Genomic DNA, 25,781 nt, shown 5'->3' with positions numbered 1-25,781 from the left:
ATCTTGCTCTCATCATGCTTTTTATTTTAAATGTCTTAATTTTAGTAATGATACTTGAGGTGAAGTAGCTAGACATATCTCCTTATATATATGCATGCAGTGGCCATTGAATGTTATGACTCGAAATCTGTTAAAAATATTCATTTGTTTATTTGCGTTTAGCATAAGCAGTCACATTTACATCATAAACATAGCAGTATAAATACTAGTAAAATTACCTAAAATGTTACATTGTCTGTTGGAAATTGCAAATCCCACTTTTTTTTATTTTATTTTTTATCAAGAAACGGCCTTTTATGGTCAGGCTTTTCTTCAGTTTGATAGGTTCAGTGCAATACATTTAGAAAGGGTCATTTTCCCTTCAAAAATGTAGGTTAGTGTATTAGTAGAAATAATTATGTATGTGTTTTAATGATTTTATTTATTGTCTGATCGTAATACTGTCTTGTTTCCCAGTTAGTAATTACAATCTGTCTGAATTACAATTATTTTCAATACACATCTTATCACTCAAATTGTTATTCAATAGATAGTTTATTTTTTACTGAGGCATTGGACAACCACTTTAATCTGAGTAAACCATTTCTTATTTCACTGCTGCAGTATCATAAGCTTTCCCTGCTAGGTATATCTGCATTATGTTAACGCATAAAGGTGCAATACACTTCAAAGTCACCCTTTTTATTGGTGGAACACTTGGTAAACACTTAAGTCACCCCCAAAAAAGCCTGCTTCACAAGTCATCACTGGTGATCACAAGGCCATTGGCTATCTGGTTCTCAAGAATCAGCCCCTCCTCGTCCTCCTGCACAAACAATGGAGATAATTAAAATGATCAACAACAAGCATTTTAGGTCTGCACAATATTTTTTCATACAAGGTCTAGGAAATCATTTAACCTATTAAATATATTTGCACCATAATTATGCAAAGGATTCATTGACTACTAAAGTGCATAATGATCAAGTACACTTTATTCCTATTGTTTGGCTTAACAGGTCACTCACCTCATCTCTGGGAATGTAGTCTTTTTCTGTGCTTCTGTACGACACTACATGGATAAGAGTATATACTCTGAAAGGAGAAACTGCACAGTTTAGTTTGAGGTTGTAATTGTATTCTATTAGTCTTTCTGTCTTTTATTTGGAAATGTCTGTCTTATGCATGTTTGGAAGGTGGTGTTATGTTGATATATCATGTATCATATTGTGTTTGAGAAATGTTTGCCCACCTGTGGTAAAGCATAGCCAGGAACTGCACCACTAGAAGCACAGCAAATGACAAGAGGAACATCAGACTGAGAGGCTCCACCTTCAGGTATTCTCCAGATGATGTGCCATTTGGCCAGATTTTTTCAATCTTGATACTAATCACATCATTTCCAATGGCTTGTAAAAAGAAGGTGGCCACAATCCACAAAACGTTGATGATGAAATACAGAAACACTGCCTGTAAAACAGAAAAAATATCATCATTCTACAAGCCATGTGAGTAAACAAATAGAAAAAAATAATAATATAAAAGCCCACCTTGTTCCGTAGTGACTTCAGTTCCCTTGTCACTTCCTCTTTATGTGCTTTATCATCAACAATTGGTGCAAGGTATCTCTCAAGCAGTTTCTTCCAAAAGTCATGTTCTTCCTGCCAAAATACATAGGGAAACATGGTAGCTATATTTTCCCATTTGTAATATTCATAATCTCTACCTAGATGAGGACAAACACGTTGTTGCGCAACACTGTCTATTATTCAGGTCAGGGGCGGACTCGGACCAGAAATTAGCCCTGGCATTTATAACGATTATTTTCCTTGAGCGCCCCATTAGCCAGATGTTTATAATTTTGCGCTAAAAACCCAGGTTAGACAGGCACACTGGGCTAAAAATGGACCAGCCCAACTCATTTCAGCCGCCCCTGATTCAGATTATAATTCGAAGGGTGGTTATAGTGTACTGAATCTACTTGTTGCTGAAGTCCATCCCAGGCCAAATATGTAGAGAAAACAATGCCTGGAGCTGCATTGATAAGACACCAGGCGATACAATATAACATACAAATACAATATGAATGGTATGTGGCACTCAAGCAAATACCTCAGTCAGTTTCTCCACCTGTGGGGCAATGAGGGTCTTCTCAATGGCTCTTTTCACCCTCCTCTCCAGCCTCTCCATGCGGTTGGTTTTTAGGATCCTCCTGGCGGCCTCGTTAAGGGCGTACTGCAGCTCTTCTAGCTGGCTGTCGCTCAGCACGTCCTCTGGTCCCACCTTGTCCTTCAGCTCTCCGTTCACCGTGTCGGTTAACATCATCACCAGCTCTTCACACACATCTTCCTGGTTCTTGTTCCTCAGGGTGTAGCGGATCTGCTCCTGAAGGTTCCTTTTCATGTTGGCGTAGGTCAATTTCTTCAGGAACTCTTCCTTGACAGGCTGAACCCAATCTATTGAAAGAAAGTTGTGTAGAGATGAGGGTGCTGTTGAGTATAATTCAACTTGCAGGTACATACTGACTTTTTGTATGTTAGAGGTTACAGCTATACTCTTTAATTGATGTGATCCTTTATCAATAATCATGTCTACAGGTTGCGCATTATTTCACAGGATGTTTCTATCGTTATTTACCTGGTATTGTATGTAGGAAATCAGTGGGTACTTGATTTAATTAAATGTTTTTAGTTCATTGGTTATTATGATGTAACTATAATTTTACCATGTAACGTTTCAATAAATGCCTAGTCCTTTCTGTACTGTAAGTGCTTTCAATTCAAAAGGGTTAGCAAGAAGCAGGTTAGCAAATGGATGGTAAAGATTAGACTTTCATGTACTGAAACACCTACCACTTTGAGGTAGTATTTCTCTTTCTTCCTCGGTGAAGCCACTATAAAGCGAACCATCATAAAGCATATTATCATCATCTTCATTGTCATCTTCAATGCTGGAATAAGCACTCTCCTTTTTAGGAATGCTGTCAACACTGTCATCACTACTGTGAACAAGATTATGAAAAGTTACAACAGATATAGCACTTCATTTGATAAAAGTTTGCATTAAACAGTATAATGAGTAAGATCCTTTGGACCTTTGAAATATTTTGTGCGTGCCTTGTATCAGATTTTGAGTCGCTGTCTTTCTTGGCCAATTTGCTGTCTGAAGACTTTGAAAGTATTCCCTTGTTGTTTTCTTCATTCGGTGCATTATTTATCTCTTTCTTAGTGTTGGCCTGTTGTTCTTTCACCACCTGTTCGGTGACTTGCGTGTTTGGATTAACTGCCTGCTGGAGTTGCTGGAGTAGCAAGTTATCGGTCTCTTGAGTAACTTGTAGTTTCATATCCCAACAGCAGAGTTTGCAGTTGCGATCACAGAGAACATTCTGGGTCATCTTTTCTTCTTTTTCCTTGTTTGTTTCTCGGGTGCCCCATGTGACAATGTGCATGTTCACCAGCGAGTAGATTGTGAGCAAGAGATAACCACTGGGGATACAGATGAAGTACATCAGACCATAGATGATCATGCTGAACTCCTGGGGATGAAGGATGGCAGTTACCAGGTACATGACAGCCATTGATACCAGGAAGAGGCCAGTTGGGGTGATAAATGTGCCCTGCATAGCCATGTCACCTGGGGAACGAATGAAATTAAATGTGACTCGTAACAGTCTGACTTGGCACCAATCAACAATAGTGATGTAAGAGTTAGTGGTAAACTACAGCTTAATCTCAGAACCCAGAACTAAATCAGTTACTTATGCTGTCATGAGAGACTAACTACAACTCAATGTCATACAGTATGTTTGGGTGAAAAGAAACTAGAACAAAGTCTACCTGTGGCATATTGATGATAGGTTAACCGACAATGTAAAAATATAGAAATAGTTATGATAATGGGACAGGCAATAACATTTTATTTATCACCAGCCCCCACCCTTTAAAAGATAAGCAGTAGCCTCTATCTTTGCATAAACAACTTGTGGTATGTAGTGAAAAGTCATTGCCAAAGCTTACCGATGATGGCGAAGAATGATGCTAACATCAGAAAGGCATATAACACACTCATAATGGCTGCAATGATGATCTGGGCGTTTGGTTTTGCCAAAAAGCAAATTAACATGTAGAAAATAGGTGGGATGACTGCTATGATTATGGACAGGGTTCCTTCAATTTGGAACACAAACTGGAAAGCACCTAAAAGAAAGACAGAAAAAGGGTGAATACTTCCTGGAATGGAGATCTGTATATCCTAGCATATAACAACAATACCATTTGAACTCATCTTCTCCGCATTACTTTTATGGTTTTATTGAACCAAAGCAAAAGTAATATAGTGCTGTGAAAAAGTATTTGCCCCCTTTCTATTTTCTCTGCTTTTGCATATTTTTGATACGGAATGTTATCAGATCTTCAACCAAAACCTATTATTATGTAAAGGGAACCTGAGTAAACTAATAACACAACAATGAAATACATATTTAATTAATTTCATAAACAAAGTTATACAACACCGAATGCCCGTGTGATAAAGTAATTTCCCCGTTACACTCAATAACTGGTTGTGCCACCTTTAGCTGCAATGACTCCAACCAAACGCTTCCTGTGGTTGTTGATCAGTAAATTTGTCCCACCCTTCCCATTTTGTCCCATGCAGAACTGCTTTAACTCGGCGACATTTGTGGGTTTTCAAGCATGAACTGCTCGTTTCAAGTCCTGCCACAACATCTCAACTGGGATTAGGTCTGGACTTTGACTAGGCCATTCCAAAACTTCAAATGTGTTGCTTTTTAGCCATTTTCATGTAAACTTGATTGTGTGTTTTGGATCATTGTCTTGCTGCTGCATTGTCTTCCAGCTGCGCTTCAGCTTCAACTCACAGACGGATGACCTGACATTCTCCTGTAGAATTCTGATACAGAGCAGAATTCATGGTTCCTTCTACTAAGGCAACTCATCCAGGTATACCCAAACCATCACACTACCACCACCATGCTTGACTGTTTATATAAGGTTCTACAAATAATTTCACGGAGCGAAGAGAAAATATTGCTGTTTTAAAGCTGCAATTCTATGCATTTTGCCATGGCTAATGTTGTGTTCCTCTGCTCAAGCATTATAACAAAATCAATGGTCATGTGTCCTGAATGCCCGGTTTTAAAACATTTCTATTCTACCTAACTGTCTGACTGTGTTTGATTGTTAGTTCTCAAAGATGGTATTATTTAAAAAATATGTATAGTTCAATATCTTTTCTGCATGCTTTCTATTTATTTTTGGTCACCTAAGTTAACACTGAAACTTTTTTTCCATCCCAAAATGTAATTTTCTATATCAGTAATTAACTCCAATGACTGTAATTTCCTCCATATTAAAGGGATAGTTTGAGATTTTGGCAATGAAGCATTTTATCTACTTCCCCAGAGTTCGATGGACAGGAACAGCTAGCATGTTAACTGTTCATTGCGCTAATGCTAGTTAGCATTGGCTCATGAAACTACCTCCTCGTGAAACTAACTAAAAATGGTATCTAAGGTGATATTATGTTGCAGCTAGCGATATTCATAAAAGAATCATTTTTCACAAAAAGTCCACCAAATATTTTTTCGAACATGACAACTAAATCGCAGACCCCTGCAGTACCTCCGCGGACCACAGTTTGAAAACCCCTGCTTTAACTGATGGGTAGACGTACTTTATGGTTATACCTTTAGCCCTGTGCCCTAAAATGTTAACTTTACTTAATTATTTAGAGTGTAAGATGTTGGGGGGTGTTAAGCTGACATATGGATTGTTTTAAGATGGTCATACTATGGATAATTTTATATTGATTTTGGCCTTTACTACTAAAGCCCATAGAAACGCATTGAATAACACATTCATAAATGTTTGTGAGAGTGTCCCTTTCCATAGAGTGGTTATAATAGTTTGTAGGTCAAACTGCAGGTGCGGAGGTGCGACACTGGCGGATGCGGTGGATTTAGACGCTTTCAATGCAAAAAAAAACAGATATCTCTAGTTTAAGCTGACAGATTTTGACGGGTATTTTTTTGTTACGTAATTTAGATTGACGCACCAGTTTTTAAGAGAGTAAGTGGTACATCTGCTTTAACCACAGCTCTAGTTATTCTAGGTCATACAGTATAATCGGTATCCATAAACATTAATTTCCAAGAAATAACCAAACAAGTACAGTGTGAGATTGGTGCCCACCTGCTATCATCAGAGAAACGGAGGCAGGGCCAAGAATGGAGGAGCTGACAGTGAATATCTGGTAGAAGATGTAGAGCCTGGAGATAGAAGAGTTCCTCTTGACTGTCTCATTGCCGCTGTGCAGGAGGTCCAGGGTGTTGGCTAGAGTGGAGGGCCCCCAGCGACGCCTCTGGTTATAGAACTCTTTGAACTCCTGAGGGGAGTTGGTGTAGGCGTCTGACGCAGCGTTGTACTCCACTCTCCAGCCCTGCTGGAGGAGCAGGGTGCACAGCCAGCGGTCCTCACCTGGCCAGCAGGAAGAGGGAAGATTCATGAAAGTCAATGTACGAATCAGGTCCTTGGACAGGTGCGCACCATAATGATTATCTCTAGGGAACACTTAATCAGCTTGCAAATATGTACGGCACCCTTGGTCGACTGAAGCCAACAGAGATAGTTCAAGGAACTGTGATAATAATACTTTCTATGAACCACCTGTGTAAAGGCTGATATCGACAATCAAGTGTTGTTGATGAGAGAATAAGAAAGTAGTCACCTTGATCATATTGAACGTACTCAGAGGCTCTAGTTGCAGTGGTGGTATATCTCTTGAGCACATTGTCATCCATCAGAGCTGATCCCCTGAACAAGCTGAAGCATCCAGGACTGCAGAGGACTGAACCAAAAACGTGCTCAGCTGTTTTCTGGAGCCAGTGACCAACCGCATACTCAAATTTCTGATACCACACCATTGGACCTACAATAGAATACAATGCACGTTAAATCTTTTGTCTTGCCCATTCACCCTCTAAATGACACACATACACAATCCATGCCACAATTGTCTCAAGACTTAAAAATCTTTCTTCTACCTGTCTCTTCATCTACAGTGATTGAAGTGGATTTAACAAGTGACATCAATTAGGGATCATATCTTTCACCTGGATTCACCTGGTCAGTCTGTGTCATGGAAGAGCAGGTGTTCCTAATGTTTTGTACACTCAGTGTATATGCCAGACATAGCAATGTCTGAGTGGACCACCTAAATATTTGGTAAAGCTTTACTCACCCATTCCTGTTGGATGGATTCTTCCGCATGCAGCACCCACATTGCCATACTTTCGAAGTCGATCCACCAGTAAGATCAGAGCTGCGGGGTGGAAGTCTGTATCCCCATCCAGAGCCATGATGTAGGTATTGTCATCAGATATGTGTTTTCTCTTACTGTCATTGTCATGCTGTGGCAACAGGAAACTCTCCCCATCCAATGATATTAGACTGGCACGGCAAGGATTATTCTGTCTCTGTACAAGACCCACAAAAGATATCATACACATTAATTTAGGAAAACCATGGACACCATGGCTGTCTACTGATTTAAATTAGCATTAAATGTATTACATACCGTTATCTTTTGAGGATTCTTGACAATGTATCCTTTCCACCCAAGCAGATAGTACAGGTACATGATCTGAAAGACATGTCAGATGCAAACCTATAAACATTAGATTTTCCTGAATTGTTTCCATTCTAAAACCAGAAAGCAATTGCAAGATATACATATATTCTTCAAGAAATGTAATTAAAGTATGTTAACATATAGGAATATTGAAAATATGAAATAATGAAAATCCTTCCACCCACCTGTGACCATCTCTTCTTGTTTCGGATCAGCTGTTTGTCTTTTAGATGAAAATACAGCATGTTTCCCTCTGGCATCACAAACATTAATCGCCCACCATATGGAGTCTCAATAATTGACACATCATCAGGCTCCTTATTGGTGAATACCCTGAAATACACAAACATTCAAGATTCATTATAATACAGTTTGCAGTCTTTGGATTTATAGAATTGTCAGTTGTAGTGAATGCGTCATTATGCGTGCTTGTGCTCATTAATTTACTCTATTGGTTCGGTTATATGGAACAAAGATCAAAGAAAAACTAAATATCCACTTACCTGTATACCTCTATGACCACATGAATGAGATCGGTCACATATTCGTTGACAAACTTTTTGCCTGTCTCCTTTTCTATCATGAATGCGTCATCTACAAATATGTGGCATTCAAAGTCAAAAACATCTTTATGTTCCTCTTTTGGCTCACCTCTGTACCGGTCCAACCTGAAACCATCAAGACACATATGATTACATAAAGTCAGATTTTTCTGCTTAACATTATGATCGCCTCCTTATCATTCGTTCTATTTTCTGAAAGTCTTTTGGCCCCGTGCAACTAATATGGAACGCAATTTACACAATGTTTGTGATACAAATTATATATTGTGATACAACAAAGAGTTTGTCTGTACAAACATGTTTACACAAACATTTTACAGTGTCACAACAACTCTTGTGTACTTATTTCTGTTCAGAAAAACTCTCTGTTGTATCACAACCGTTTGTGCCAAATGTGTTTGTGCCAAAAGGCTTCATGAGTTATACAACTTGAGTGTGTACGGGGCCATTGTTTTGTGTTGTATACAAGAGGCCTCTGCTTTACCTGAACATGGATGTCAGGATCTTCAACATCTCATCATAGGTCTCATGCCACATTGTTGCACAGAGGTAAATGACACAATTTTCCACGTCATCAACAACACTACTGTAAAATGAAAAACATTGGGAAAGTGTGAGAACTTGTTTGGATGGATGGGGAGAGAGAACTGTTTCTAATCATGTTAATGTCTGAGTATATTTCAGCACAATTCCACTGAGTCTCTGTGTTTTATAGTACACTGTCGGTAAAACTAAACAATACGTCTATTTGCACTGTTGCAATGTGAAGTATTGGACCACATGGACTTAATCAATTAAATAGCAGAATCTTGCCTCTCTTGGTTCCTCGTTCGTACAACCTTCATCTTGGTGTTCAGAAGCAGAGACAGGTCGATGAATGCAGACTCGTATAGGCGTCGCACAAACAGCTCAGTTGTGCGCTCAATCCTCTGGACCCTGAAGTTCCACACGTAGTAGGTGCATGTGATGAGCCCGAGCCACATGCAAATCCCCTCCAGCGCAAGTAGGGAGAAAGGCCAGGTCCAGTAATGGCTGCTCAAAGAAGTCCTGCAGATGCTCTTGGTGATCTCCAGCATCACAACTGTGCTTGTGTTCTTTGTGCTTAGTTCAACTAGGCTCGAGCAAAAGTCTGTGATAGAAGTTGTGTCGGCCCCAGCTAGGTCTTCAGATTGCGTCAGGAAAAGAATCATGCCGAGGATAAGAACGGCAGGCCCAGTGAAGCAGACAGGGAAGGCGAAGCTCATTCGCACAGAGTGGATCTTACAAGCCACCACCCCAAACCAATGGCATGCAGCAGAGAAAAAGGCTTGGAGGAAAAGGAGAATAAGACCAATATCAAGTGTCTCTCTATGCCTTGCAATTGTATTTTCATCGTCATCTGCCTTAGCAGTGAAATCAAAATCTGACCATACAATGTTTTCCTGTATCAACACGTGGTAGATGAGGTACACAGCAGCAATGACTACTATCCTTAAGAGGCTGGATATCACAAACACAAAGTCTCTGAAGGTGTCCAACTCAGTCAGCATTTCTTGCATGTTGTTGCTCGCCTGCACTGGGTTTTCCCACCAGGTCAGAGAAACCAAAAAGGATGCAAAAACTGCAATGCCAACATACCAATAACAGTCATCTTCCTGGCCTGATACAAAAGAGGATACTCGAACGTAATAGTCTGCCCCAAGGAGAAAGTAGCCAGTCAGGACAAGCATAAGAGAACAAATGGGGAAGATGATCTTCCAGTTCTCTCTCTGCAGGCGAAATGCTATCTGTAGGACAGAGGAAAGCATGCAGACTCCCCCAGAGATGAACAGGTTTGTGAGTACATCAAACTGGGGCATCACTACCAGCACCAGGATGGAGGTCCCAAGAGACACCAAGCATTCAATGCCACACACCTGAAAGATATAGATTTCAATTTGTATTGACAGCAAGGAGCAATTAAGAGTTACAAAGATCACCAAGGAGTCAAATTGTGTAGTATTTCACAGTGTCAACTTACAATTCCCATAGTTCTCATGTTTGGCGGAACAAAGTTCTTGAAAGCGCATTTCCACAGTGACTTGAGGAACACGAGCAGGTTGGGCACCACCAAAGAGCACACCAGCATGAGCACGTAGTATTGTCTTTCCTTGGGAGTCCTAGTTGATGTGGGGCTTGAGAGCGTGGATAGAACGAGCAGAGAGCCCTGCAGATTGGATGTAAACACAACTGACATCAGACTTTTTATATTATAAAATCAAAGGTGACTGAATTAATTAATTTAGACACTGATCTACACAGGGTTGGGTAATAGCTGATTACATGTAATCAGTTACATGTAATCAGATTTTAAAAATAATAATACTGGAATCCATTATGTTACTATCAAAAATAGTGTAATCAGATTACATATACTTAAAAAAATATATATAAAAAAAAAATACAAAAAATGATTTTTTTTCTTGGATTACTTTTAAATTCAGAAAGGACATAGGCAAAAATACATTATGACACCTTTCTGTTTTCTCAATAACATTAAATTCAGCACTGAAACAAGGCTCAAGTTTAAGTTTGTTCCATCTGAGTGAGTCTGACCACAAGTCAGAGACCACTATGATGACACATCAAATGCGTTTGATGGGCTCTATTTGTCTTCTTCTAAAGCCTCTTAAGGGAAAAGTAATAGAAAAGTAAATTAATGTAATCAGATTACGTTACTGAGTTTGGGTAATCCAAAAGTTATATTACTGATAACAATTTTGGACAGGTAATTAGTAACTGTAAAGGATTACATTTAGAAAGTAACTTACTCAACCCTGAAACTACATAGTGAGTGTGAACATTTCCTTCATAGTATTTTGACTTCACAAGGAGAATGTTTGCAGTGTACATGTTAGAGAGAAGAACAGATAGGAGAGTACAAAGTGTCTAGGGTACAGTCATGTCATAAATTCTCTTGCTCCACATGTGCCCATGGAGATGGCAATACCAGCTGAGACGGTAAGGGGAAACGTACAAGAGGCTTTAATTAGTATCACTTCTGTCAATGGAAACATGGAAACGAGCTGTCGTTCTGCCCCTGAACAGGCAGTTAACCCACTGTTCCTAGGCCATCATTGAAAATAAGAATTTGTTCTTAACTGACTTGCCTAAAATAAAAAAATATAGACATAACATATTTATATATACCCTCTCATTAAAGACAGTCATGAGTTTTGTCTCATATAGAACCCATACCACTTCCCTTGTAAATGATTAATCAATGCTGATGTGGGTAAGGGAACAGTGGGCCCAGTGAAGCAGACAGGGAAGGCAAAGCTCATTCGCATAGAGTAGATCTTACAAGCCACCACCCCAAACCAATGGCATGCAGCAGAAAAAAAGGCTTGGAGGACAAAAGACAATAAGACCAATATCAAGTGTCTCTCTATGCCTTACAATTGTTTTTTCATCGTCATCTGCCTTAGCAGTGAAATCAAAATCTGACCATACAATGTTTTCCTGTATCAACACGTGGTAGATGAGGTACACAGCAGCAATGACTACTGTCCTTAAGAGGCTGGATATCACAAACACAAAGTCTCTGAAGGTGTCCAACTCAGTCAGCATTTCTTGCATGTTGTTGCTCACCTGCACTGGGTTTTCCCACCAGGTCAGAGAAACCAAAAAGGATGCAAAAACTGCGATGTCAACATACCAATAACAATGACTTTTTCCACATTTTGTTACATTACAGCCTTATTCTAAAATTGATTAAATAGTTGTTTCCCCTCATCAATCTACACACAATACCCCATAATGACAAAGCAAAAATAGGTTTTTAGAAATGTTTGCTAATTTATAAAAATTTTGTTTTTTTAAAATCACATTTACATAAGTATTCAGACCCTGGAGCAGGTTTTCATCAAGGATCTCGTACTTTACTCCGTTCATCTTTCCCTCGATCCTGACTGGTCTCCCATTCCCTGCTGCTGAAAACATCCCCACAGCATGACGCTGCCACCACCATGCTTCAGCGTAGGGATGGTGCCAAGTTTCCTCCTGATGTGGCGCTTGACATTCAGGCCAAAGAGCTCAATCGTGTTTTCATCAGAACAAATCATCTTGTTTCTCATGGTCTGAGAGCCTTTATATGCCTTTTGGCAAACTCCAAGAAGGCTGTCATGTGCCTTTTGCTGAGGAGTGGCTTCTGTCTGGCCACTCTACCATAAACGCCTGATTGTGCTACTTCAGGAAGGTTCTCCCATCTCCACAGAGGAATTCTAGAGCTTTGTCCGAGTTACCATTGGGTTCTTGGTCACCTCTCTGACAAATTAAGTTGTAGAAACATCTCAAGGATTATCAATGGAAACAGGATGCACCTGAGCTGAGTCTCATAGCAAAGGGTCTGAATACTTTTGTAAATATTTTTTTTCTTTTTTTGTTGCAAAAATGTAGATAAAACTGTTTTTGCTTTGCCATTATGGGGTATTGTGTGTAGATTACTGAGAAAAAAATATATTTAATCAATTTTAGAATATGGCTGTAACGTAACAAAATGTGGAAGAAGTCAAGGGCCTGAATACTTTCCCGAAGGCATTGTATCTGATATGGTATGGATTCGATATACATTAAAGGGATAGTTTACCCAAATTACACAATTACATATTGGTTTCCTTACCCTGTAAGCAGTCTATGTAAGCATTCTACGGACAAGGTAGATGTCTGACAACAATCCATGATTTGTTTTAATTTCCCTGGCACTGTTCCACATGCTAACATTTTAGCATTTGTGGCACAAATCCCATTAAATCATTCAAGTCATGGGACCGAAATTTGGACGTGATGTGTGAAAAAATGCTAATATCTGTCCCATTACTTAAATGGGATTTCTGCTGCAAATGCTAAAACGTTAGCATATGGAAACAGTGCCAGGGAAACTAAGCCAAATCATGTATTGCTGCCATACTAATATAATAATATATGCCATTTAGCAGACGCTTTTATCCAAAGCGACTTACAGTCAGTCATGTGTGCATACATTCTACGTAAGGGTGGTCCCGGGAATCGAACACACTACCCTGGCGTTACAAGCGCCATGCTCTACCAACTGAGCTACAGAAGGACCATACCTTATCCATAGACGGATTACAGGATGAGGAAACCAATGTGTTATTTTGTATTTTGGGTGAACTATTCCTTTAAAATATGATTATAAGATGACATCACAGGAGGTATTATGCTTGAATGTGTTGTTCCAGTAGTTGCCAGGTTCAGGGTGCTGGTCCCTAATTGTGGCCCACCTTGCTGATGACAGCACTGGACAGGACCATTATCCCCACAAACCCTGCCACCAGGTGCTGGAACAACTCAAAGCATCTTCTCTTCTCCTCTTTCTCAGCACCAATGGGATTCAACTGGAATGGATCCCAGGTGTCCCTGTGACAGTATCGAAAACAATTTCAAACATTTAGTTAAAACTGTTTTTACTGGTTCATAAACCATCCTTAAAACGTGAACTGGAAGTCTTTATAAACCCTTTATAAACTGTTACTTTAATATCTAACTTGAAGATGTGTCATATTAAAGGAAATCCAGTGGCACAAGTGAGTCACAAGTGGCATTAAACAACATCCATTTTCAAGTGTGTGGCAGGCAAAGATGACAATATATTAGGCACTATTGAATCATTGGAAATGGGACTGTTGACGGGGTACAGTAGATACTGACAACTGCATACCCGGGTCTACATATATCTAATGAGCTTTGGCTTTGAAACATCCAAACACACCCAACCCAATTGTGACCATCCCTACAAGTTGAATCACCCTAATTAAGATAAGACCATTATCCATTATATTAACCTTAAGTAAACTATTGCTTATACAAGCTTTGTGGGCTAAGTGTAATCTCTACCAGGCTTACTAAAAGAAACTGATTTGAAGAGGGAACCAAATGTTGATAATCTTGTGTCAAATAATTAATCTGAATAGACTGTTGATTATGATGTAGCTCAGTGGTTCTCAACCTGGCCACCTATAACATAGGCCTGATCATAAGCCTTACACCTATATTTGTAGGCTATTATTCACCCTAAAACATGAATGTATTGCAAATCATCTGTCATGCTCGTTTGAATGAGTCTCAAAATACTTATTGTAACTATAATGTAGTAATGAATAATACACTGTCAGATCTCTTTGTTTTTTCATTCCTATTGATATGCTTATCAGAACAAAATGTCATAAGAAGCATTTGGGAAGGAATGAAACCTTGCTTCCTTCAAAAACTGGTTCCACGTCATTTCAACAACAAAAACAACAATAAATGTGATGAGGTTGAATCAACATGGAACATGGATTTGCAAAAAGTCATCAGCATAAGACATTTTTGTCTGTTTTTCACCCAACTTGCAACCTAAATCCAATGACATGGTGAAATTTGTTGTGGATTTCAAATTGAATTCACACGAGTTGACAACTCAACCAAATGTAAATCAAAACTAGTGGGTTGTAATGTACACTGAGTGCACAAAACATTAGGAACACCTTCCTAACATTGAGTTACACCCTCTTATGCCCTCAGAACAGCCCCAATTTTCGACAATGTGTCGAAAATGTTCCACAAGGATGCTGGCCCATGTTGAGCTTATCACAGCTGTGTCAAGTTGGCTGGATGTCCTTTGGTTGGTAGACCATTCTTGATACACACAGCTGTTGGTCGTGAAAAACCCAGCAGCATTGCAGTTCTTGACACACTCAAACCAGTTCGCCTGGCACCTACTGCCATACCCCACTCAAAGGCACTTAAATATTTTGTCTTGCCCATTCACCCTCTGAATGGCACACACACAGTCTCAAGGCTTAAAAATCCTTCTTTAACCCATCTCCTCACCTTCATCTACAATGATTGAAGTGGATTTGTTTCCTATGCATAGTCACTTCGCCCCCACCTACATGTACAGATTACCTCAACTAGCCTGTACCCCTGCACACTGACTCGGTGCCGGTGCCCCCTGTATATAGCCTCGTTATTGTTATTGTTTTACTTTTTATTATTACTTTTTATTTTAGCCTACTTGGTAAATATTTTCTTGTTCTTGAACTGCGCTGTTGGTTAAGGGCTTGTAAGTAAGCATTTCACGGTAAAGTCTGCACTTGTTGTATGCGGCGCATTTGGCAAATAAAGTTGGATTTGATTTAACAAATGACATCAATAAGGGATCATAGCTTTCACCTGGATTCACCTGGTCAGTCTGTGTCATGTTCCTAATGTTTTGCGCACTCAGTGTATATCATCAAAACAAAATGCTCATTACCGTCCAAATAATGGTCAATTATATCTGTCATTGGACATGGTACAGTTGTATCATGATATGTTGTATTACCTCTATTTAGTATGATTTCAGTATAGGTAGAATGTTTTCAATTTATGGAATAATTCCATTTTATTCTACAGAGCTAATTATTTTCAGGATCAGGCCCTGTGAATCCTAACAGTTTTGCCTGAAATTATTCCCACATTCCATCTGAATTTATTTATTTTAGATGACTAAAACGTACCTGTGTCTCCCTTCCCTTTTCCGCCCTCTGAATTTGAGCTCCTCCATGTTTCACCGTCCTTAGTGGTAGAGCTTAGTAGTCCTTAGTAGCAGTCCATTTACTGAGGTACTAAGGTATTGATATGCGTACATTTACTTTAATCAACTACCACTGTCTGCAACGCCTCTCCCCTCCCTCGTTTACTGCTCATTAGCCATAAAGAGGTACAAGGATCATAAGTAAAGACACTTTAACATCTTTATTATCGCCCACGGAAATGAATGAAACAAGAAATGTAGCATTATGAGGTGTCTTTTTCTTTGCCTTTATGACAGTGTACATGTGAAAGGTTGATTTACATGTTGTATGTACAAAATTAAAGACCTCAAAGATTGACATGTCTTCAGTGGGGCAATTTGTTTACCAAGATGAGTTACATAGCAACAATGTTTTGAGAATATGTTTGATATCCTAGAGAGTTCAGAGGGGTTATTTCCTTGTTAATGTGTACAGTAATCAATTATTTAAAAATATATATATATAAATCCTTCCAAGGATGTAGGACATAAGAAAGTGAAGACCTTTTTGATTTAACAAAACTATTTAAGTTATTAGAGCAATCAAAATGTCTGAATTGACTTTATCCATTATACCCAGACATGACAAAGTAGATTTTCTTATATTCTTGACTGGCCAAGGTTAAGCATTCAACCTCAGGGATAGTTAATATAGTTAGTTATAGTCATTCCTTTTTTTAAATAAATGTTTTTTATGTCATTTATTTCACATTTATTCATCCAAGGTAGACTCTTTAGATATATATTTTTTAAAGGTTTTTATGATTTTCAACTGAATTACAAATACAGGGACGCACTTTACAAACTTACTACGATATCACAGATCATTAGCATGGAACCCAAAATATCCCTGTTGTTCACTCAGAAGAATGACCCCTTGGCCGATGTGCCAGGTTTAGCTGATACTATTACAGTAAATCCCAGCTATCCATTCAACTTGAACTTTGATATGACACACTATTACACTGACTATCATAACAAGCAAGCAAACCCAACCCTAACTCATACTCAATTGTTTTCAATGCAATAGATTGGCAAGTAATAACATTTAATTGGATATGTTGGTTGCATGGTTACCTGATATTTCTGTTTATTCGTTGTCAAATGATAATCAATAAACCTACAGAAGCACTGAGAGAACAAACATCTGAGACAGCTCTAACTATTTGACCACTGTCTGTGTGTGTGTGTGTGTGTGTGTGCGTGTGTGTGTGTGTGTGTGTGTGTGTGTGTGTGTGTGTGTGTGTGTGTGTGTGTGTGTGTGTGTGTGTGTGTGTGTGTGTGTGTGTGTGTGTGTGTGTGTGTGTGTGTGTGTGTGTGTGTGTGTGTGTGTGTGTGTGAGAGAGAGAGATGTTACACTAGGTTGGGCAAAGATAACTATTTACTCCACAGCTGTTTTGGGGAAGAGGGGGTTAGGGTTTGAAGCTGGGTCTGGAAGCGGGGGGGTGGGGGGTTGGGGGGGGGGGCTGAGGTGGTATCATGAAATTCGAGGTTAGTTGTACATCGCTAGAAAAGCGTATTTACGAGCCGTCAGATAAGAGGGCTTCAGTGATGACGAAATGCCCAAAGTTTAAGTTTGTTGAAAAGTTCAGATCGATGACCTCTTGATTTAGTCAACTGATCAAGTCTCTAAAGTTTGGTAAGCTATAATTGTATCTTGATCCTTATATGTTTTGATCTCTCCCATTGTTCAGTAGCTCAGAAAGCATCTCTGCATGGAACATTTTCTGAATTCTGAATGTATAGGATGTTACACAACAGACATTGCTTCAAGCCATTCCTTTACACCCTTTATGAGCCATCTCCTTCTCCCCTCTCCTCCATCTCCTCATTCTTCTGAAATACTGTAACAATCTCAACCACCGCCAAATAGAAGTAGACATTGTATAAAACTTTTTATTTCTCTCTCTCCCACTCCCTTTGCTTTCTGTTAACCCCCTACCGCCTCTCCCATCCCCCACTGCTCCTCTCTATGGTTTATCTCTCTTCATCTCTCATGCTGGATAACAGCTGGGGTTGCAGAACAAAACCAGCTATGTAATTTCAACTGACGGACATTCAACATGAAAAAACTAAATAAACCTGTAGTGCATGTTGGCAACATTCTACTCTGTCTTTTTTCTACCTCTCTCAAAAGTGTTCATTTCCTTTTAAAGATTCAGGACAGATTCATTGTAAAAACACTTCTGTGGCACTATCATCCGCCTGCCCGCCCGCCCAACCACCCCCACACCCACCCGTCTCCCTCGTGTCAATATCTCCCTCCATTGTGTAATATTTGTTCATCAACAAGGTTCTGTTCTGTTTCAAGCCAGGTCTGTAACTATTTTACCACTTTCTATGCTATACATGTACAGTACCTATCTGTTAAATGTTCTACAATTAAATTATTTGTGCATTTGTAACAGGTTAGGTTCTCTTATCAACACAACGGACATCCTTATCTTTACATATGTCACCAAAAGTAGTCAAAGTCCATTTGACAACCATATTATGTCATAGGTTCTGTGGTGCTCTGTGCAATTCTAGTGTTGTTTTTGTTGGTGGTGAACTATTTGGTGAATAATACAGTTATCTTCAAACAAATACAGTATAATACATTATTTATAACATTTGTTAGTTTTGAGTTATAGATTCAGACCTAGTACTGAATCTCAGCCTTATTGTGTTTTCAAAAGAATAAAAAGTTAGGCTATCCTGGTTTGATGAGGTATATAGCAACCGGCTATACATTATAATCGGCTTATCAGTTTATGGACTATGATGATTTTCACATGTAGAAAATATGAGCTCAGTGTTTTTTTCTCTCCAAATGGTTCATTTGTTGCTAGATTGTTTTTGTGTGGTGCATGCCATAGCATATTTATGAACTTTCACCAAGTTCTAGACCCCTGTGATTGGGTCTGGCCCTTTACAAAAGTATTTTCAATGTGGGCTGCTCTGAGGTTTGCTTTGCCACTGTTCTTATACTGTTCCCACATAGTTTAAAGTGTAAATAAAACCACACGGGTTCAATTATTTTAATCAAAGCTGATCTTGCTGTTTATGGCACTCTTCTGTTTTTCTGTCATGGTGTTATCAGTGTTGTCGTGGTGTTGGTGTGTTACTGTGTTATTAGTGTTGTGTTGTTAAGACTACAGATCTTAACAGGTCTGTATCCTTCAACAGATGATGTCGGTGAACATGTTTTCTAACATCAGTCCAGTAGGGGGAGTAAGAGAGACACATTCTGCCACAGTGGGAGGGAGTAAACCCCTGCACCGCTTCATAAGAGGGGAGCCGAAGAGTATTGGGGTGAGACTGGAAAACAGAGAACTGATGTATTCATTGTTAACAAATACTCCAAGATATCATTGCAGACAAAAATGTAAACTTTGAATTTGAGGATTTACCGTTAATTTAGTGGTAGCACTTTACATTACAGTGCAAAATAAAGTGGTAATAGCACGGTAACAGACTACAGTTACTCATAATGAAAACATTATATGCCCAGATACCCCATCATTTATGTGTAAATATATAATTTCTCTGTCTGTTTGGTTAGATTGTAATGCTGTTCATGGGCTCATCACTCTTCCTCTTGGCGATTCCCATGAGAATGGATCCACTGGAGTCCTCTGCGGAGAATTTCACCTCTTTTTGGCTAGGAATCCTTGTATGCATTTCTTGCGTGTGTCTATATAAATCTATCATATTGACAATCCAAATGGCATACCATAACATCTAACTTACAGTAACACATAACAAGGAGTCTTAATGATATCTTTTTCCCATGACAGTTTGTGTTTTTGAATCTATAAACCCGCTCCCTCTGCTGTTTTGCAGTTCATCATCTGTGGGCTGTTATACGTGTTCACAGAGAAGAATACTTCAAAACAATTGGTGAGTAACATGAATTGGAATTCTGTGTAAAGGCATTACAGATGTAAGATCTTAATTTGATCACCCTGTTTCAGGATAACTTTCCTGCAGGAAATGTAATTCTCTTGAGTATAAGACGTTTGGTTTGAATTTTATGACCCCTTTAGGTATATATATCAAAATAAAATAATGATTTTATAAAATATTGAATTTGGACTTTAGTACCAAATCTCAGAGAAACGCATTGTATAACACATTCACAAATGGCAAAAAAGACTGTCAAAAAATAAATCATAAGGAATAAGGCTTTGAAGTATCTGTCCTAAATCTAGGCGATATAATAAAGTTTGATGATGCTGTGACACACCGCCCCAGACCATGACGGACCCTCCACTTCCAAATCAATCCCACTCCAGAGCACAGGCCTCGGTGTAACGCTCATTCCTTCGATGATAAATGCGAATCCGACCATCATACCTGGTGAGACAAAACTGCGACTCGTCAGTGAAGAGCACTTTTTGCCAGTCCTGTCTGGTCCAGCGACGGTGGGTTTGTGCCCATAGGTGACGTTGTTGCCGGTGATGTCTGGTGAGGACCTGCCTTACAACAGGCCTACAAGCCCTCAGTCCAGCCTCTCTCGGCCTATTTCAGACAGTCTGAGCACTGATGGAGGGATTGTGCATTCCAGGTGTAACTCGAGCAGTTGTTGTTGCCATCCTGTACCTGTCCCGCAGGTGTGATGTTCAGATGTACCAATGTACCTGTACAGGTGTTGTTACACGTGGTCTGCCACTGCGAGGACATTGCAATTTATTGCCCTGGCCACATCTGCAGTCCTCATGCCTCCTTGCAGCATGCCTAAGGCACATTCACGCAGGTGAGCAGGGACCCTGGGCATCTTTCTTATGGTGTTTTCGGTCCAACTAATCCCAAACCATCTGTTGATTGTGGAGAACCGGTCATCTGATGCAGCACTCCATCACTCTCCTTCTTGGTCAAATAGCCCTTACAGAGCCTGGAGGTGTGTTGGGTCATTGATAGTCCCAGATAGGATATCTGTCACGGCTTTCTTCTGTTGAAGGAGAGGCAGACCAAAATGCAGCGTGGTTATTGTGATACATCTTTAATCAAGATGAAAATAGAACAATATACAAAAACAAGAAACGTGATGAAAGAAAACAGCCCTATCTGGTGCAAACAAACACAGAGATAGGAACAATCACCCACAAAACCCAACACAAAACAGGCTACCTAAATATGGCTCCCAAACAGAGACAATGACTAACACCTGCCTCTGATTGAGAACCATATCAGGCCCAAACACAGAAACAGACAAACAAGACATCCAACATAGAATGCCCACTCAGATCACACCCTGACCAAACAAAACATAGAACATACAAAGCAAACTATGGTCAGGGTGTGACAATATCGTATCGTTGCAGAATGCTGTGGTAGCCATGCTGGTTAAGTGAGCCTTGATTTCTAAATGAATCACTGACAGTGTCACCAGCAAAGCACCCCCACACTATCACACCTCCTCCTCCATGCTCCATGCAATGGTCTATTTGCATATAGGCCTACTTCAGCTCTGATAGATTATGCCACGCAGGTCTGTGTAGAGTATGGCTTGTCAATGCAATAGAATCCTACTCCGATGCGTGCCTTGAAAGAGGCTTTGTCACAAAGTGCTTGCTGTTTTTTCACAATCTTCTTTGTTCTCACCCTCCAGGTGACAGCAAGCCTGGCCCTTAGTATCATCTCTATATTGGGGGTCACAGTGGCTTTCTTTGAATTCCTTAAAGGCATCCTGAACATGCAGTATTACCATTACCGCTATTATTATTCCTACTATGATGACATCACAAACTCTACCAGAGTTGATGTCCCCTGGCGTAAACATCATACGGTAAATGTTGTTGTTGTTGTTGTTTTTGTTGCTGTTGTTGTTGTGAAACTGGATCACTGCTATCTGGAAAAAGTATTATTGGCACTCGTCTCTTGGGTATTTGGTTTGTGACAATCTCTTTAAAATCACATCCAGTAAATGGAATAAAGAAAGAATAAACATCTTATAACACAGCTTTAAACTGTAAACTTTCTAAATAAAGATACACTTAATCTTGCTCTCTCTCCTGACAGGGCCAGTTGCTCAGCCTTGAGGCTGTATTCATGTATCAGAGCTTAGTGGGAATGGTGTTCCTAATAATGATGACAGCATTTGCCAGGGCTGCCTTGCGGTCCAGTAAGACACAGGTAAAGTACTGTGGCAGTGACAAACCTTATATTTATCCTAGCCTGGGGCTTGTAGACTGTGGTAAGTATGCCAGTGCAATTAATCAAATGCATTTAGATTTTTAAGTGCCCTAAAGAATCTGACATAATCTTATCTGTAAATTATGTTATTACAGTGTATGTTTCAGTGGAGGCTGGTGAGGGGAGGACGACTCATAATAATGGCTGGAACAGAGCAATTGGAATGGCATCAAACACAGAAACCATGTGTTTGATACTATTCCACTCAACCGCTCCAGCCATTATCCCAAGCCTGTCCTCCCCATCAACGTCCTGTGGTATGTTTGTACTGTACAGAGTGTACATAATGTTTTTTTGTCTTTCTCTTGCAAGGTGAATGCCTAAGATAAACTCTGTCCTTTTTCTTCTTTACAGGCAATTGTGGTAATGAACAATCTACCATCAGCAGACTGAATGAAGAAAAAGCAAGCCTTTTATGACTGTCTCTGCCATGATGGATGGATAGAAAACTTGCATTTATTGATATAAAATAAATGTATTCAATGTGTAGAACATTTCATTAAATCCGCATATAGAAATTGTCTTTGTATACACTTTACTTTGAAATGAATGTAATAAAATAACACATCCATGTAATACAATAAACAATTAACATGATCATTATATGCCACTCACAGCATTGTCATTTCATAGAACACTGTCAGCTTGTTTACTCATTATTGAAAAATCACTTTTTGCTCAAGTATGAGTAAAGCACTCAGTTAAGTGCATACAAATGTCCACTAGACATTTGTTTTGCTCATCTTGATATAATATCATTGTGTCACGTTCTGACCTTAGTTCCTTTGTTTTGTCTTTGTTTTAGTTTGTCAGGGCATGAGTTGGGTGGGCAGTCTATGTGTGTTTTTCTATGTTGGGGTTTTGAGTTCGGCTGTCAATCGTTGTCCCTGATTGAGAATCATACTTAGGTAGCCTGGGTTTCACTTTTGGTTTGTGAGTGTTTGGGCCACACGGTACTGTTTCGGTTTTCGGTTTGTTCACATCGTTTATTGTTTTGTGTTTCAGTGTTCAGTTCGTTTTGAATAAATCATCATGAACACTTACCACGCTGCGCTTCGGTCTGATCCTTCTTCCACCTCTGAATGCCGTTACACATTGTCTTTCTCTTATGGCAGAAACAAGAGCCAGAGAACTCTCTATCACTGCTTTTAGGTTTCTACAAAGGAGGTTACGTCACTCTACACACAATTTATAATGCCTCATTGCCTAGATATGCGATTTACAAAGACGTTCACTTGTACAGTATAAGTCCACTTGAATTAGAGTTGAAGAGAAATCCATCTTAATGATTCATGGTTCATTTATCTATCTATTAATATATAGTACAAATCTGAGTCGTCTTCACTTCATCAAACGACATTGCACAATAGACTAATGCCAAAAAGTGCTTTCCCAAATTCTTTTAGTGAGAGAGAACATCTGAAAGCATTTCCTTTTCATCAAATGGCTGGTAGCACAGACTGTATTACCAAAAGTGTTTTATTCTTATCAAATAATCGTGGCCAAGATTGAAATAATTAACATATGGATTATTTACCTGCAACAGAGCAGTCTGACTTAGATGATGTGTCCAGTTGGCTCCTTAATAAAGTCTGCTGTCGTTCCTCCATTTGCAAATAAGTAGTAGCTGCAGCAGAGAGAAGAGATCCATCCTGAACTGGTGGGGGTAGTGCCCCAATGTAGATCAATACCAACAAAGACCCCATAATTTCAGTGGAAGGGAATGGAAACAGCAGTCCAACAGTGTACCTTTACTAGGGAAAAGAGAAAAGAGAATCCAGGACGGGACTATAAACTGCCAGGACATTTTGTGGGCCAGATAGAGTTTCCCCGGGTTCAGATTTTGTGGAATCACACAGTCACAAAATATTTGCTCTATTCTCTGAAAAAATGGTTTCCTCAGCAGGGCCACAGCATGCGCCCCACAGCTTTCATCTAGGTTACAGTGTTTTAATTACTTGTTTTAATCTAACTCTTTAGAGTGTGGAGTCTTTTTGTCCAATATATGTGAAGAGATCTGTAGGCTAGCTAGACAATTGCAAATATTATGACAATATAAAACATTTTTCAATGATTCTAGAGGGCTTCTGTGCAACAATAAACACATTTCAAACCTGTAGAAATGATTTTGAGTTTCATGCACACAACAGGTCGATTTGGTCGATTTGACAGGTCGATTTGAAACAAGACAGAATAGCGACATTTTATAGGCCTGTCAATACCTAGATTGTAGACCTATTATTATAGCCTACATGACCAGCATTTGCATGAATTCACTCCAGTGGCAATTGTAGCATGTAGATATTGGTGGGGCAAAAAAGTTATAATTTGGGATGCATGCCAGCAAAGCCACAACACAACACTAAACAATACATTAATTGCACTATAAAGGTGGCAAAGGGTGGCCACAAAGTATTAGGGCCGACATAAAGCTATCCAAACAGCAGAGTCCCAACACCTTACCACAGCTACACCTGGCTATCAGTGGAGCTTTGTCTGGCAGCCGAAACAGTTTAATCTGCCTCATTTACTGCTTTTTACAAAAATATAGCTGATATGGCTGACTTGCTTAAACAAATGTGGTTTCTAATGACAATTGAGATGTACAAACTATGGCATAAGAGGGACGACAAGCGGATAAGAGGCCATCCGTAATTTGAATTAAGACATTAATGAGCGAGCTCGGATAGACATAGTCAATATAATTATTTGTTCAGCACTTTGAAATGTACAGCAACAGAATTCAGAACATGGGCCGTTCTTACATTGTTCTCCCTGTACACCAAGTCAGAGCCATAGGATAAATAAAGGGGGCATATAAGCAGACAATGAAAGCTCTTACAATATTAGATGATTATATTTCTCAAAAACAGGTTATAGGCTACATGTGCACCACCAACTCAGAACAGTAGGCGAAATTAAGAAGAGAAAATAAACAACAGTATTAGGGTGAGGCACATGGTCCACTAACAGCTTGCTACACAACATACAACATATTTCTTAGCTACATTATACATATCTCCCTTGCATATTACATCATTTATGCAGCACCATACACCATTTTGGACTCAACTTGTTATGCTGTGCTCACTTGAACAGAAAGGTGGGGCGGCGGTCCTGTGTGGACAAAATTTTGTCATCAAAGTCTGGCATTCTCTGGATTTATGGTTCTTTCAAGACAACTGGAAACTCAAGAAAAAAAAGTTGAATCATGATGACATCAGTGATCTTCAGGTCGTAGCTCTAGAAAGAGGCCCAAGTTCCAAATGTACAATTTCGAGTTGGATGAAAATTCAACAAGTATTTTCCCAGTCATAGCTCGTTTTTCCCAAGTTCCCAGTTGTCTTGAACTCACTAAAGTCAGATTTTGCAGTTCCGAGTTAACAGTTGTTTTGAGCGCGGCACAAATCATGCTTCATTGACAGCATGGCCAAACTAGGAAAAGAGACCATTAATCTTAGACTTGGGACCACACAGCCACTCCACTGAAAAGCAGGCTAATGATTGCTTTGCAATGCTTGCAGTTAGACACACTGATTCCTTCCAAACCACTCATTGTTGAATATGCGATTTCCAACTTGTTGTGTAATGTTTATATCCAATGGCCGATGAGCACCGATACGTTTTATCTATAATTTCTCTTCATATGACAAGGATTAAAAAGGATTTGTCAGTAGATTGTCGACTTAATTCATGATGATGACTGTTAACTAAGATTTTGAAAGGATGATGTTGACAGCGACTGTAGATATAACGTGATTTGACAACATTTTATCTGTGGCCAATTACCTTTAGCCTTCTTGGAAGGGCACTTCTGATGTAACTCTATGGCAGCA

At 39.4% G+C, this 25,781-nt stretch overlaps 2 protein-coding genes across 4 annotated transcripts; one reads left to right on the top strand and one right to left on the bottom strand.

Annotated features, from left to right (window-relative positions):
* Positions 1 to 126: 126 nt before the first annotated feature.
* On the bottom strand, positions 127 to 15,831 carry LOC118398210 (chitin synthase chs-2-like). 2 transcript variants are annotated; one of them, XM_035793317.2, is made up of 19 exons: positions 15,713 to 15,831; positions 13,454 to 13,589; positions 10,192 to 10,377; positions 9,006 to 10,087; positions 8,677 to 8,778; positions 8,133 to 8,297; positions 7,815 to 7,962; positions 7,576 to 7,641; positions 7,240 to 7,474; positions 6,727 to 6,927; positions 6,192 to 6,476; positions 3,996 to 4,175; positions 3,096 to 3,612; positions 2,832 to 2,980; positions 2,092 to 2,435; positions 1,530 to 1,640; positions 1,232 to 1,449; positions 1,008 to 1,074; positions 127 to 805 (listed from the first exon to the last, which is right to left on the bottom strand). In XM_035793317.2, exons 1-19 carry the CDS (start codon positions 15,757 to 15,759, stop codon positions 734 to 736), a joined length of 4,311 nt encoding a protein of 1,436 aa, XP_035649210.1. In that variant the 5' UTR covers positions 15,760 to 15,831; the 3' UTR covers positions 127 to 733. The 2 variants fall into 2 exon arrangements, with proteins under 2 accessions (XP_035649210.1, XP_035649220.1); XM_035793327.2 differs by having other exon boundaries at positions 2,832 to 2,977.
* A 1,437-nt stretch (positions 15,832 to 17,268) lies between these two features.
* LOC118361551 (membrane-spanning 4-domains subfamily A member 4A-like) lies at positions 17,269 to 22,988 on the top strand. 2 transcript variants are annotated; one of them, XM_052473845.1, is made up of 7 exons: positions 17,269 to 17,407; positions 18,937 to 19,062; positions 19,313 to 19,423; positions 19,594 to 19,650; positions 21,362 to 21,538; positions 21,772 to 21,885; positions 22,300 to 22,988. In XM_052473845.1, the coding sequence occupies exons 2-7, from the start codon at positions 18,937 to 18,939 to the stop codon at positions 22,336 to 22,338; spliced, it is 624 nt and encodes a 207-aa protein (XP_052329805.1). In that variant the 5' UTR covers positions 17,269 to 17,407; the 3' UTR covers positions 22,339 to 22,988. The 2 variants fall into 2 exon arrangements, with proteins under 2 accessions (XP_052329805.1, XP_035597466.1); XM_035741573.2 differs by lacking the exon at positions 17,269 to 17,407 and adding an exon at positions 17,989 to 18,083.
* Positions 22,989 to 25,781: the final 2,793 nt, after the last annotated feature.

Source organism: Oncorhynchus keta, chromosome 2 (assembly GCF_023373465.1).
Source record: "Oncorhynchus keta strain PuntledgeMale-10-30-2019 chromosome 2, Oket_V2, whole genome shotgun sequence".
Taxonomy (NCBI): domain Eukaryota; kingdom Metazoa; phylum Chordata; class Actinopteri; order Salmoniformes; family Salmonidae; genus Oncorhynchus; species Oncorhynchus keta.
Note: the sequence above shows the minus strand (reverse complement) of the source record. Positions and strands in the feature narration are given on the sequence as shown.